At 48.6% G+C, this 14,392-nt stretch overlaps 1 protein-coding gene across 1 annotated transcript in view; it reads right to left on the reverse strand.

Annotated features, from left to right (window-relative positions):
* The window catches only part of rft1 (RFT1 homolog), a 194,828-nt gene that overhangs the window by 71,070 nt on the left and 109,366 nt on the right, over positions 1–14,392 (reverse strand). Inside the window, exons 3-4 of the mRNA XM_038812000.1 lie at positions 13,282–13,398; positions 9,339–9,528 (exon numbers count right to left, since the gene is read on the reverse strand). Coding sequence (XP_038667928.1) covers positions 9,339–9,528; positions 13,282–13,398 — 307 coding nt within the window. The remainder of the gene's footprint in view (positions 1–9,338; positions 9,529–13,281; positions 13,399–14,392) is intronic.

Consider the following 14,392-nt stretch of genomic DNA (forward strand, 5'->3'; position numbering starts at 1 on the left):
ATGGTGTCCTCTGGTTCTAGTTTTTCCTACAAGTGGAAACATCCTCTCCACGTCCAGGCCTCGCAGTATCTTGTACATTTCAATAAGATCCCCTCTCATCCTTCTAAACTCCAACGAGTACAGACCCAGAGTCTTCAAACGTTCCTCATACAACAAGTTCTTCCTTCCAGGGGTAATTCTTGTGAACCTCCTCTGGACCCTTTCCAAGGCCAGCCCATCCTTCCTTAGATACGGGGCCCAAAACTGCTCACAATACTCCAAATGGGGTTTGACCAGAGCCTTATGCAGCTCAGAAGTACATCCCTGGTGTTGTATTCTAGCTCTCTTGACATGAATGCTAACATTGCATTTGCCTTCTTAACTGCCGACTGAACCTGTATGTTAACCTTAAGAGAATCGTGAATAAGGACTCCCAAGTCCCTTTGTGCTTCTGCTTTCCGAAGCATTTGCCCATTTAGAAAATAGTCTATGCTTAAATTCCTCCTTCCAAAGTGCATAACCTCACATTTTTCCACATTGTATTTCATTTGTCACTTCATTGCCCACTCTCCTAGCTTGTCCAAGTCCTTCTGCAGCCCCCTTGCTTCCTCAATACTACCTCTCCCTCTACAGATCTTTCCATCATCTGCAAACTTAGCAACAGTGCCTTCAGTTCCTTCTTCCAAATCATTAATGTATATTGTGAAAAGTTGTAGTCCCAGCATAGACCCCGAAGGCACACCACTAGTCACCAGCTGCCATCCTGAAAAAGACCCCTTTATCCCCACTCTCTGCCTTCTGCCAGTCAGCCAATCCTCTATCCATGCCAGGATCTTACCCTGAACACCATGAGCTCTTAACTTATTTAACAGTCTCCTATGCGGCATCATCAAATCCAAATCACGTCCACTGGGGTTCTCCTTTGTCTTACTTGCTTGTTACCTCCTCAAAGAACTCTAACAGATGTCAGACACGACCTCCCTTTGATGAAGCCATGCTGACTCAGTCCTATTTTACCATGCACTTCCAAGTGCTTCGCGATCTCATCTTTAATAACAGACTCTAAAATCTTACCAATGACTGAAGTCAGGCTAATCGGCCTATAATTTCCCGTCTTCTGCCTCCCTCCCTTCTTAAACAGCGGTGTTACATTCATCACTTTCCAGTCCTCTGGGACCCTTCCTGCCTCCAGTGATTCCTGAAAGATCATCACTAATGCCTCCACAATTTCTTCAGCTACCTCTTTTAGAACCCTGGGGTGTAGTCCATCTGGTCCAGGTGACTTATCCACCTTCAGACCTTTCAGTTTTCCCAGAACCTTCTCCTTAGTAATGGCCACTGCACTCACCTCTGCCCCCTGGTTCTCCTGGAGCTCTGGCATCCCACTGGTGTCTTCCACCATGAAGACTGATGCAAAGTAACTATTCAATTCATCTGCCATTTCTTTGTTTTTTATTATTATTTCTCCAGCCACATTTTCCAGTGGTCCAATGTCTATCTTTGCCTCTCTCTTACCTTTTATGTATTGAAAAAAATCTCTTCCCATCTTCCTTTATATTACTAGCTAGCTTGCACTCGTACTTCATTTTCTCCCCCCTTATTGCTTTTTTAGCTGTCCTCTGCTAACTTTTAAAGGCTTCCCAATCCTCTGGTTTCCCACTAATCCTCACCACTTTGTATGCTTTTTCTTTAACCTTTATGCTGTCCTTGACATCCCTCATCAGCCATGGATGCCTTGTCCTCCCCTTAGCATGCTTCCTCCTCCTTGGGATAAATTTCTGTTGTGCCTCCCTAATAACCCCCAAAAACCCTGCCATTGCTGTTCCACTGTCTTCCCTGCTCGGCTCCTTCTCCAATCAACTCTGGCCAGCTCCTCCCTCATGTCTTTGTAGTTACCGTTATTTAATTGTAATACCCTTACATCTGATTGCAGCTTCTCCCTCTCAAACTGCAGGGTAAATTCTATCATATTGTGGTCACTGCTCCCGAAGGGTTCCTTCACCTTAAGTTCCCTAATCAAGTCTGCCTCATTACACATCATCAAATCCAAAATTGCCTGTTCCCTAGTGGGTTCTGTAGATGCTGCTCCAAAGAAAATCTTAGACATTCCACAAATTCCTTTTTTTGGGATCCACTACCAACCTGATTTTCCCAGTCCACCTGTATATTGAAGTCCCCTATGATTATTGTAATATTGCCTTTTTTACATGCCTTTTCTATCTCCTGATTTATTTTCTGCCCCACATCCTGACTACTGCTAGGGGGCCTGTACATAACTCCCATCAGGGTCTTTTTACCTTTGCGATTCCTTGACTCTACCCACAGAGATTCTATGCCTTCTGATTCTATATCGCTCCTTGCTATCGATTTAACTTCATTCCTTACTAACAATGCAACCCCGTTCCTTTTGCCCATCTGCCTGTCCTTTCGATAGGACACATACCCTTCGATATTTAAATCCAAGCCCTGATCCCCTTGCAGCCACGTCTCTGTGATGCCCACAACATCGTACCGGCCAATTTCAATGTGCGCAACAAGCTCATTGACCTTGTTCCGTATACTGCGCGCATTTAGGTACAACACCCTCAATCCTGCATTGGCCAGCTCCCTTTTCGCACTGTCCTCAGTCATTGTACCCTGCACTGTGGCTCTTTTTGATTTTTAACGATGGCTTCTCTGCCTTACACTTTCCACCTTCCTGCTTTTTGTTTCTGGCCCCGTTTTATTTCCCCCCCAACTTCCTACATCGGATCCCATCCCCCTGCCACATTAGTTTAAACCCTCCCCAACAGCTCTAGCAAACATCCCCCCAGGACATCGGTTCCAGTCCTGCCCAGGTGCAGACCATCCAGTTTGTCCTGGTCCCACCTCCCCCAGAACCAGTTCCAATGCCCCAGGAATTTTAATCCCTCCCTCTTGCACCATCTCTCGAGCCACGCATTCATCCTATTTATCCTGACATTCCTACTCATGGCACTGGTAGCAACCCTGAGATTACTCCCTTTGAGGTCCAACTTTTTAGTTTAACTCCTCACTCCCTGAATTCAGCTTGTCGGACCTCGTCCCGTTTTTTACCTATATCGTGGGTGCCTATGTGCACCACGACAGCTGGCTGTTAACCCTCCCCCCCGCCAGAATGTCCTGCAGCCGCTCCGAGTCATCCTTGACCCTTGCACCAGGGAGGCAACGTAACATCCTGGAGTTTCGATTGCGTCCGCAGAACCGCATGTCTATTCCCCTTACGATTGAGTCCCCTATCACGAGAGCACTGCCATTCTTCTTCCTGCCCTGCTGCGCAGCAGAGCCAGCCACGGTGCCATGAACCTGGCTGCTGCTGCCTTCCCCTGGTGAGCCATCTCCCCCAACAGTATCCAAAGCGGTATATCTGTTTTGCAGGGAGATGACCGCAGGGGACACCTGCACTGCCTTCCTACTCTTGCTCTGTCTTTTGGTCACCCATTTTCTATCTCCCTCAGTAACTTTCACCTGCGGTGTGACCAACTCGCTAAATGTGCTGTCCACGACCTCCTCAGCATCGCGGATGCTCCAAAGTGAGTCCATCCGGAGCTCCTGAGCCATCAAGCGGTCTAACAGGAGCTGCAGCTGGACACTACTTCTTGCACGTGAAGGAGCCAGGGACAGTGGACATGTCCCTGAGTTCCCACATCGCACACGAGGAGCATGACACTGGTCTGGGATCTGTTGCCATGTCTTCAACCTTAGGTAAACTTATACAGCTACAATTCCAAAAAATGAAAGAAAAAATAAATACATAAATAGACAAATGAAAAGAAAAACCCCTTACCAGTCACTTACCAGGGTTAAAAAGCTCCTCCCAACCCAGCTTTGAATTCCTACCTAGCTTCAAATTCCCAAACTCACTCGTCGATGTGCCTCACTCTGGCTGTGTCTTCTCTGGCTCACTGGGAGAACTCACTGGGAGTGAGGTTAAAGTTGCTCTTTTTAAATTGGCCTGAGTTGACTAGCTAGCTTCTTCTTACTTTCTTTCTCCTAATTAACCTTTTAGTCATTCTCTGCCGTTCTTTATATTTTGACCAATCATCTTCCCTGCCATTCATCTCTGCGCAGTTATAACTTCATAAGATATGGGGGCAGAATTGGGCCATTCAGCCCATCGAGTCTGCTCCACCATTCTATCATGGCTGATATGTTCCTCATCTATTACCTACAATGCTACAGACCAAGAGCTGGATTGCAAAATCAGCCAGAGCATCTCCTCCCCAGAACACATGAGCTAGGAGCAGGAGTCGGCAATTTTGCCTCGGGAGCCTAAACACCCTCAATGTGATCATGGCTGATCCCATCCTGGCCTCAACTCCATCGTCCTGCCCGTTCTCCATAACCCTTCAACCCATTACCAATTAAAAATCTGACTAACTCCTCCTTAAATTTACTCACTGTCCCAGCATCCACCGCACTGTGGGGGAGCGAATTCCACAGATTCACAAACCTTTGGGAGAAGTAGTTTCTCCTCAAATCTGTTTTAAATTTTCTACCTCTTATCCTAAGATTATGACCTCTAGTTTTAGAATACCCCAGAAGAGGAAGCATCAGCTCCATGTCTACTCTATCCATACCTTTTATCATCTTGTATACCTCCCCTCATTCTTCTAAACGCCAGAGAGTATTGGCCTAAATTGCTCAATCGCTCCTCAAATGACAAACCCCTCGTCTCTGGAACCAATCTATGAAATTAAATTAAATGAAAATCGCTTATTGTCACAAGTAGGCTTCAAATGAAGTTACTGTGAAAAGTCCCTAGTCGCCACATTCCGGCACCTGTTCGGGGAGGCTGGTACGGGAATCGAACCGTGCTGCTGGCCTTTTTCTGCATCACAAGCCAGTTGTTTCACCCACTGTGCTAAACCAGCCCCTAGTGACTCTCCTCTGAACTGCCTCCAATTCCACAACATCTTTCCTCAAATACGGGGACCAAAACTGTGCCCAATACTCCAGGTGCGGTCTCACCAATGCCTTGTACAGTTGCAACAACACTTTCTTGAAATGAAATGAAAATCGCTTATGGTCACGAGTGAGCTTCAATGAAGTTACTATGAAAAGCCCCTGGTCGCCACATTCCGGCGCCTGTCCGCGGAGGCTGGTACGGGAATCGAACCGTGCTGCTGGCCTGCTTTAACAGCCAGCGATTTAGCCCAGTGAGCTAAACCAGCCCCTTTTCCATAACCCTTACCTTTATATTCAATTCCTTTTGCTATAAATGCTAACATTCCATTTTCTTTCCTTATCTGCTGTACCAGCATGCTTGTTTTCTGTGACTCATGCACTAGGACACCCCGATCCCTCTGCATCAGAGCACCCTGAAGTCTCTCTCCATTTAGATAACAAGTTGCCTTTCCATTTTCCGTCCAAAATGCGTGACCTCACACTTACCCACGTTAAACTCCATCTGCCACATTTTGCCTCACTCCCCAAACCTATCTATATCCATTTGTAAGATTCTTATTTCCTCATTGCAACTTACTGCCCAACTATTTTTGTGTCATCTGCGAATTTGGTTATAGAACCTTCTATCCCTGTATCCAAGTCGTTAATATAGATTGTAAATAGCTGGGGCCGAGGACCGAACCCTGTGGCACATCTTACCATCCAGCAAAACACCCATTTATCCCGACTTGTTACATCTTGCTGACTCTGATGGGATAGCGCTTTGACTTGCCAAATGTTCCGATATTATGTCCCAACAACCGATGTTAAACTAACTGATCTGTGGGTTCTTGGGTCTTGGGATCCCTGTCGACATGAGAGCTAAGAGGCGGAAGAAGAGTATGCGCAGGCTGAAGCGTAAAAGACGAAAGATGAGGCAGAGGTCGAGGTGAACAACTGCTGAAGATGCAGTACTGACCAGGCTTTGATGAATCTTACATGGCAAATGGACACTGACGCTTCTGTTTATATGATGTGGAGATGCCGGCGTTGGACTGGGGTGAGCACAGTAAGAGGTCTTACAACACCAGGTTAAAGTCCAACATGTTTGTTTCAATCACGAGCTTTCGGAGCACTGCTCCTTCCTCAGGTGCTTCATTCACCAGAGGAAGGAGCAGTGCTACGAAAGCTCGTGTTTGAAACAAACATGTTGGACTTTAACCTGGTGTTGTAAGACTTCTTACTGTGCTTCTGTTTATACATCTTTTTCTAAGACCCAACGATACAGAGGCACCTTGGATGCTGGTCATGAGAAGATCTGTACATTGATCTTTTCTGGTACTGTGCCTTCATGGAAAAAAAACTAACTGATCTGTAATTTCCCACATTCTGCCTCCCTCCCATTTTGAATAAGGGCGTCGCGTTAGCATTTTTCCAATTCATTGGAACCTTTCCTACGTCCAGGAAATTTGGAATATTGTAACCAATGGATCCACTATCTCCACTGCCACATCCTTTAACACCCTAGGATGTAGGGACTGGTTCAGCACAGTGGGCTAAATAGCTGGCTTGCAATGCAGAACAATGCCAACAATTCCCGTACCAGCCTACCCGAACAGACGCCGGAATGTGGCGACTAGGGGCTTTTCACAGTAACTTCATTGACGCCTACTTGTGATAATAAGTGATTATTATTAATACATATGGCTATCATGCCCTGGGGACTTGTCTGTCCTCAATCCCAAGAGTTTGTTGAGCACCGTTTCCCTATTGATGCTGATTGTTCCAAGTTCCACCCTTTCTATTACCTCTGAATCGCCCGTTCCTATAGGAACGGTACTGGTGTCCTCCACCTTGAAAATTGAGGCAAAGTATTAGAACATAGAACAGTACAGCACAGTACAGACCCTTTGGCCCACAATGTTGTGCTGACCATTTATCCTAATCCAAGATCAACTTCACCTACACTCCTTCAATTTACTGCTGTCCATGTGTCTGTCCAAGAGTCAATTAAACGTCCCTAATGACTCTGACATCTCCCCATACCTTCCTCTAATCACCTTAAAATTATGTCCCCTCGTGACAGCCATTTCCACCCTGGGGAAAAGTCTCTGGCTATCCACTCTATCCATGCCTCTCACCACCTTGTACACCTATTGATTTAGTATCTTTCCCATTTTGGCGTTCCTCACTATTGACTCACCTGTTTTATCTTCCAAAGGGCCAACAGTCACCTTAGTGATTCTCTTCTCTTTCATGTATGTGTAGAAGCTTTCGCTATCCTTTTTGATATTCTCTGCTAGTTTTTTTTTCGTAATTTATCTCAGCACTTTATATTACTTTTTTAGCCTCCCTTTGTTTATGTTTAAAAGTTTCCACATCTTCCAGCCTGCCACTGGCCTTTGCAATATGATGCACCTCAGTTTTTATAATGTCCTTGGCCTCCTTGTTTAGCCATGGATGTTTTTTGCACCTCTTCCCATCTTTCTTCCTCTCTGAGATGTATTTTAGTTGTGAGGAATTGAGTATCTCCTTAAACAACTGCCACTGCTCATCAGCTGTCCTGCCTTTTAGCCCTCCTGCCCAGTCTATACAGGCCAAATCGGTAGCACAGTGGTTAGTACTGTTGCTTCACAGTGCCAGGTACCCGGGTTTGATTCCCGGCTTGGGTCACTGTCTGTGCAGAGTCTGCATGTTTTCCCCGTATCTGCCCGGGTTTCCTCCGGATGCTCCGGTTTCCTCCCACAGTTCCGTTAGGTGAATTGAACATTCTGAATTCTCCCTCAGTGTACCTGAACAGGCGCCGGAATGTGGCGACTAGGGTATTTTTGCAGTAACTTCATTGCAGTGTTAAGGTAAGCCTACTTGTGACACTAATAAAGCTGACTATTATTATTACATTGCTCTCTGTCCCTTTGTCTAAGTCACTAAGTTAAGGCTCCGACACTAAACCTTGTGGCATTCCAGTAACGACAGCCTGCCAACTTGAAAGTGCCGCAATTACTCCCACCTTCTGCTTCCTGTCTTTAACCAACCCTCTCACCATTTTAATACACCAATCTCCACTGGCACCTTATCAAATCCAAGTATACCAGATCTACTAGTTCCCCATTATCTACCCTACAAGTTACATTCGCAAAAGTATTGAATTACTTTGTCAAGCATTTTCTTCCATAAAACCATGCTGAATTGTTCTAATCATAATATCCAAGTACATTGTTAAGACTTCCTGAATAACAGATTTCAGCCCTTGCCTGATGACGGATGTCAGGCTCACTGCCCTTTGTTGTCTGTTTTCTCTCTCTCCTTTTTTGAGTAACACTGTTACACTTGCTAAATTTCAATCTGACGGGAACATTCCAGTACCTAGGGAATTGTATAAAATCATAGCCATCACATCCACTATCTCTGCAACTATCTCTTTTAGAACCCGGTAGTATAGGCCATCAGGTCTGCCGATTTGTTGGATCCTTGAGTTTCTCCAGTACTTTTCTCTCCAGATATTAATTACCCTAATTTCCTCACTCGTATTAGCCCTTTGTTTACCTGCTACTTCTGCTCTGTAACTTGAATCTTTTACCGTGAAGACAGACAAAAAATATTTGTTTAATGTTTCTGCAATTTTCTTATCCCCCATGTTATTTCTCCTGTCTCTAATTTTAAGGAACTAACATTTACTTAGGATACTCGTTCTTTCTGTAGAAAAGCTCACGAGGTCAAGAAACTGACCCCTTGCCCGCCCACCCACCACCCGCAATCCAGACTGGGGGTCAACAAACCCACCCCCACCCAGTCAGGCTCGAGGTCAAGGAACCGACCCTCTCCTAACACAACCAGGGGCGGATAATACAATGCAAGGGAAATATTCTCAGGGACATATTCCAATTTACCGTATCATCAAACTGCTCCCAGGGAAGTAACTGAAGGAATCAAAAACAAGAATGAAATGGAAGTGGAAAACATGTAAATTCAAAGGGGAATAGAACCAGCTGGATCCTGAGTAGCTGGCATTTGGCTCTCACAGACCATCTATAGTCTGTGCAGTTGTGGAAAAATTCTCAATCGTGCCTCTGTAGCATTACATTCGCAAAGGGAATAAATCAGCCAAGGATTCTACACTCTATCTGTCCTGTGATATCTAGGCTAGAGGGAGGGAAAAGCAACCAAGGTTCCTGCTCCTGATCACTGTCCAATGACCCCTTTGGGTGCGGATATTGGGTCAGGCAGCATCAGACTTGGCTACGATGCCACCGAGAGTCAGATTGGGTGTCAATGTTCATTGCCCAGCATCACACAGGACCAGCAACCACAAGGGCAGAGCAGTGAAGATGACAGAACCTCAGGATTTGGACATCGGGATATGTGTCAGCAACGTTAGCAGAATCCTGGAAAATAAAGCGATGAAACAAAAGTTTTACGATAAGCAATTCAGTCATCATTTATACATTACTCACCTTTAGCCTCACCAACATATGTGCCTGTGCCAGAACCCACAACGGCTCCGAGAGGAGTTCCACAATCGCAGAGAGGCCGAATGCCACCACTCCAACCTCATAATGAGGGATTAGAGCTGGATCTGGGATCGTCACCAACTGGAGCCAGATCCAGCACAAGAACAAAGCCCAGACCACGCCCAGTGGAACACTGAAATAAAGAGCACATAAAGAATAATTACAATTAATTATAATTGTGTTGGGACTGGGTGGTGCAGTCAGTTAGAACACTGGTAATTCCTACCCTAATCTGGGGTATTGCATAATTTCAGTTATTAAATGAAATTGAGAATTCTTTGCATTCCTCATGCCCAGGGAATGTGCAGCCCACAGGCTCCCCTCGCCCTCTGGGAACGCACAGCCCACAGACTCCCCTCGCCCTCTGGGAACACCCAGCCCACAGGCTCCCCTCGCCCTCTGGGAACGCACAGCCCACAGACTCCCCTCGCCCTCTGGGAACGCACAGCCCACAGGCTCCCCGCGCCCTCTGGGAATGCACAGCCCACAGACTCCCCTCGCCCTCTGGGAATGCACAGCCCACAGACTCCCCTCGCCCTCTGGGAATGCACAGCCCACAGGCTCCCCTCGCCCTCTGGGAATGCACAGCCCACAGACTCCCCTCGCCCTCTGGGAACGCACAGCCCACAGGCTCCCCTCGCCCTCTGGGAACGCAAAGCCCACAGGCTCCCCTCGCGCTCTGGGAATGCACAGCCCACAGACTCCCCTCGCCCTCTGGGAACGCCCAGCCCACAGGCTCCCCTCGCCCTCTGGGAACGCACAGCCCACAGACTCCCCTCGCCCTCTGGGAACGCACAGCCCACAGGCTCCCCTCGCCCTCTGGGAACGCAAAGCCCACAGGCTCCCCTCGCGCTCTGGGAATGCACAGCCCACAGACTCCCCTCGCCCTCTGGGAACGCACAGCCCACAGGCTCCCCTCGCCCTCTGGGTACGCACAGCCCACAGACTCCCCTCGCCCTCTGGGTACGCACAGCCCACAGGCTCCCCTCGCCCTCTGGGTACGCACAGCCCACAGGCTCCCCTCGCCCTCTGGGAACGCACAGCCCACAGACTCCCCTCGCCCTCTGGGTACGCACAGCCCACAGGCTCCCCTCGCCCTCTGGGTACGCACAGCCCACAGGCTCCCCTCGCGCTCTGGGTAACGCACAGCCCACAGACTCCCCTCGCCCTCTGGGAACGCACAGCCCACAGACTCCCCTCGCGCTCTGGGTACGCACAGCCCACAGGCTCCCCTCGCCCTCTGGGTAATGCACAGCCCACAGGCTCCCCTCGCCCTCTGGGTACGCACAGCCCACAGGCTCCCCTCGCCCTCTGGGTACGCACAGCCCACAGGCTCCCCTCGCCCTCTGGGTACGCACAGCCCACAGGCTCCCCTCGCCCTCTGGGAACGCACAGCCCACAGGCTCCCCTCGCCCTCTGGGAACGCACAGCCCACAGACTCCCCTCGCCCTCTGGGAACGCACAGCCTCATAGGAGAAGGGAGGGGTGGAGCCGTACAGGGGAACCACAGCCGACACCAGCTCTCCAGAGTCCCCCCCCCCACTCCTGACAATGGAGTGTCTCAGGGTCAGTGGGTGGAACAGGGTGGCACGGCAATGCCTGTGCCACCAACAAGAGGGCCAAAGTCCTCCGGCCCCAGGTGATGCCAGCCAGGGCCTTTAAAGGCCCCAGGCTATGGAAAGCATCAGCCTGCCTCCACCTCTGATGTGCAACTGGGGACATTCTTAGATGTAGCGTCAGGGCACGGAGGGCTAAGTGGTTTTAGGATCACAGAGCGGGCAGGTTACACCTGAGACATGCAAAGCCTCTCATGTTATTCGCCACTGTGAGCCGCCCTGCACCCCCCCCCCCCCCCCCCCCCCCCCCCTCCCCCCAGGAATACCACATGCAGGTGATGGGAGTGAACACACTGTCAGCAGACAGACAGGAGTCAGACAACGGCAAAGATTGAGGAGCAGCAGAGCTCAGTTCACAGCAGGTTATGGTTATGGGTTATCATCACCCCAAGTGGGAGGAATAGTTAGGGGAGGTTTAGGAGAACGGTCTGTGGTGCGAGGTGCTCCGGACAGTAAACGTCTCAACCTCGTGCGCGAGGTTGGGGCTGGCACAGCTGAAGATGGTGTACAGGGCGCACCTCTCGAAGGCGAGGATGAGCCGGCTCTTTGAGGGGGTGAAGGATGTATGTGAGCGCTGTGGGAGGAGCCCCGCAAACCATATTCACATGTTCTGGTCCTGCCCGAAGTTGGAGGGGGGTTTTTAAGGTCATCTCAGTAGTGGTACATGTGGGTTTGGAGGCAGGGCCCCTAGAAGCCATTTTCGGGGTGTCGGACCAGCCCGGGCTGCAGGGACAGATGTTTTAGCCTTTGCTTTGTTGGTTGCCCGGAGGCAGGTCCTGTTGGGGTGGAGGTCAGCTACCCCGCCCCTGTGCCTCGGAGTGGCGGTGGGACATGCTGGAATTGATGATGCTCGAGAAGGTGAAGTTTGAGCTGGGCGCGAGGATGGAAGGGTTCTAAAATTCATGGGCATTGTTTATCCTGCATGTTCAAGAATTGGATGCCATCGAACATTAAGGGGGAGGCTGTAGGGGGCATTGTTGAGCACATTATTTATGGGATGACTGTTAATTCTCTTTTGGTCTTTTTTGTTTTTTTGTATTTAGAATGTAGCAGTGATGAGAACAAAGGACAAAGAAAAGTACAGCACAGGAACAGGCCCTTCGGCCCTCCAAGCCCGTGCTGACCATGCTGCCTGCCTGAACTAAAACTCCCTACACTTCTGGGGTCCCTATCCCTTTATTCCCATCCTATTCATGTATTTGGCAAGACGCCCCTTAAATGTCACTATCGTCCCTGCTTCCACCACCTCCTCCGGCAGCGAGTTCCAGGCACCCACTACCCTCTGTGTAAAAAAACTTGCCTCACACATCACCTCTAAACCTTGCCCCTCGCACTTTAAACCTATGAACCCTAGTAATTGACTCTTCCACTCTGGGAAAGAGCTTCTGGCTATCCACTCTGTCCATGCCCTCATAATCTTTTAGACTTCTATCATGGTGACTATCTTATATTAATGGCCTCTTGTTCTGCTCTTTCTCACAAGAAGATGTTTGGGTTTGTATGTTGAAGGGGAAGTTGTTTGGGGATTGTTACTGTATTTGTTATTGTTGGGTTTTTTTTGCGTATTTAATGAAAAGTGGAAGTAGAACCTTTGAATGTTTGAACGGCAGAGATTTACAGATCTTGGATAAGCAAGGGGGTGAAAGTCTATCGGGGTAGGCAGAAATGTGAACTTGAGGTGGCAATCAGGTCGGCCATAATCTTATTGAATGGAGTAGCAGGCTCGAGAGGCCGAGTGGCCTCCTCTTGATGCGAATTGGTATGTTGATATGTTCGTGATAATTGATCACTATCCGGCTCCTGGCTGGCTCGCAGTAAGCTTTCTGAAAATTAGTTCACAAACTCCATGGGCAGCACGATGGCGCAGTGCTTAGCACTGCTACCTCACGGGCAGCATGGTGGCGCAGTGCTTAGCACTGCTGCCTCACGGGCAGCATGGTGGCGCAGTGCTTAGCACTGCTGCCTCACGGGCAGCATGGTGGCTAGCACTGCTGCCTCAAAGGGCGGCATGGCGGTGCAGTGGTTAGCACTGCTGCCTCACGGTGCTGAGGACCCGGGTTTGATCCCGGCTCTGGGTCACTGTGTGTGTGGAGTTTGCACATTCTCCCCGTGTCTGCATGGATTTCACCCCCACAACCCAAAGATGTGCAGGGTAGGTGGATTGGCCATGCTAAATTGCCCCTTCATTGGAAAAAAAATAATTGGGTACTCTAAATGTATTTTTTTTAAGAAGATAATGATCACTATCACGGACATTGCTGGATACTCACGTTAACCAGAGCAAGTTTATAACCTGGGCCCATTTCTGTTCTGCACCAACATTCAGGCAGGCTTTCCGAAAAGCTTCTCGTGAGAGGAAAAGAATTGTAGAATACAGCAAGGTGAGCCTGAATGGAGAGAACAGCAGCAATTACCCAAAGGCAAGGTACACTTACAGTCAAAAGAAAAGTTCAGGAAAAGTACACCCTATCTACGCCCTGAATTTACTCTGAATCAAGAGAATCACAGAATCATCAAATTATACAACACAGAAGGAGGTTGTTCACATCATCGTGTCTCTACCACCCCTTTGCAAAACTGGCCATTAATCTTGTTCTGCTGTCTTGCCACACTGCCCTGTAATCATTTTTTTCTCTTCAAAATTTTGCCCAATTGCCGTCTGAAAGTCTGCTTTCAGATAGCACATTTTTAGTTATTTGGTTAAGGGCAGCACAAATAGATAGTACTGTGGCTTCACAGCGCCAGGGTCCCAGGTTCGATTCCCCGCTGGGTTTCCTCCGGGTACTCCGGTTTCCTCCCAGTCCAAAGACGTGCAGATTAGGTGGATTGGCCCATGATAAATTGCCCTTCGTGACCAAAAAAAGGTTAGATGGGGTTATTGTGTTACGGGGATAGGGTGGAAGTGAGGGCTTAAGTGGGTCGGTGCAGGCTCGATGGGTCGAATGGCCTCCTTCTGCACTGTATTTTCTATGTTCTATGGTGCAAAAAGAGACATGTTGTCAAAGCTTTTCACCTTGCACTCATCAGGTTAATCTGCAGGATTCTGTGCAGTTCTGGAATCTACATTATAGGAGGGATAATGAAAAGGTGCAGAGGGGATTTACCAAGATGTTGCCTGGGCTGCAGAGTTTTAGATAGGAAGAGAGAGTGGATAGACTGTTTTCTTTGGAGCAGAGGAGACTGAGGGGGAACATGATGAGATGTATTGATATATTAAATTATGAGGCGCATAGATAGAGTTGACAGGAGGGATCAACAACCGGGGTAGAGACTTAAAGGTAAGTGGCGGAGGTTTAGAATCATAGAATCCCAACAGTGCAGAAGAAGGCCATTCAGCCTATCGTGTCTGTACCAACTCTCTGAAAGAGCATCCTACCCAAG

The sequence above is a fragment of the Scyliorhinus canicula genome, chromosome 11, assembly GCF_902713615.1.
Source record: "Scyliorhinus canicula chromosome 11, sScyCan1.1, whole genome shotgun sequence".
Taxonomy (NCBI): Eukaryota; Metazoa; Chordata; class Chondrichthyes; order Carcharhiniformes; family Scyliorhinidae; genus Scyliorhinus; species Scyliorhinus canicula.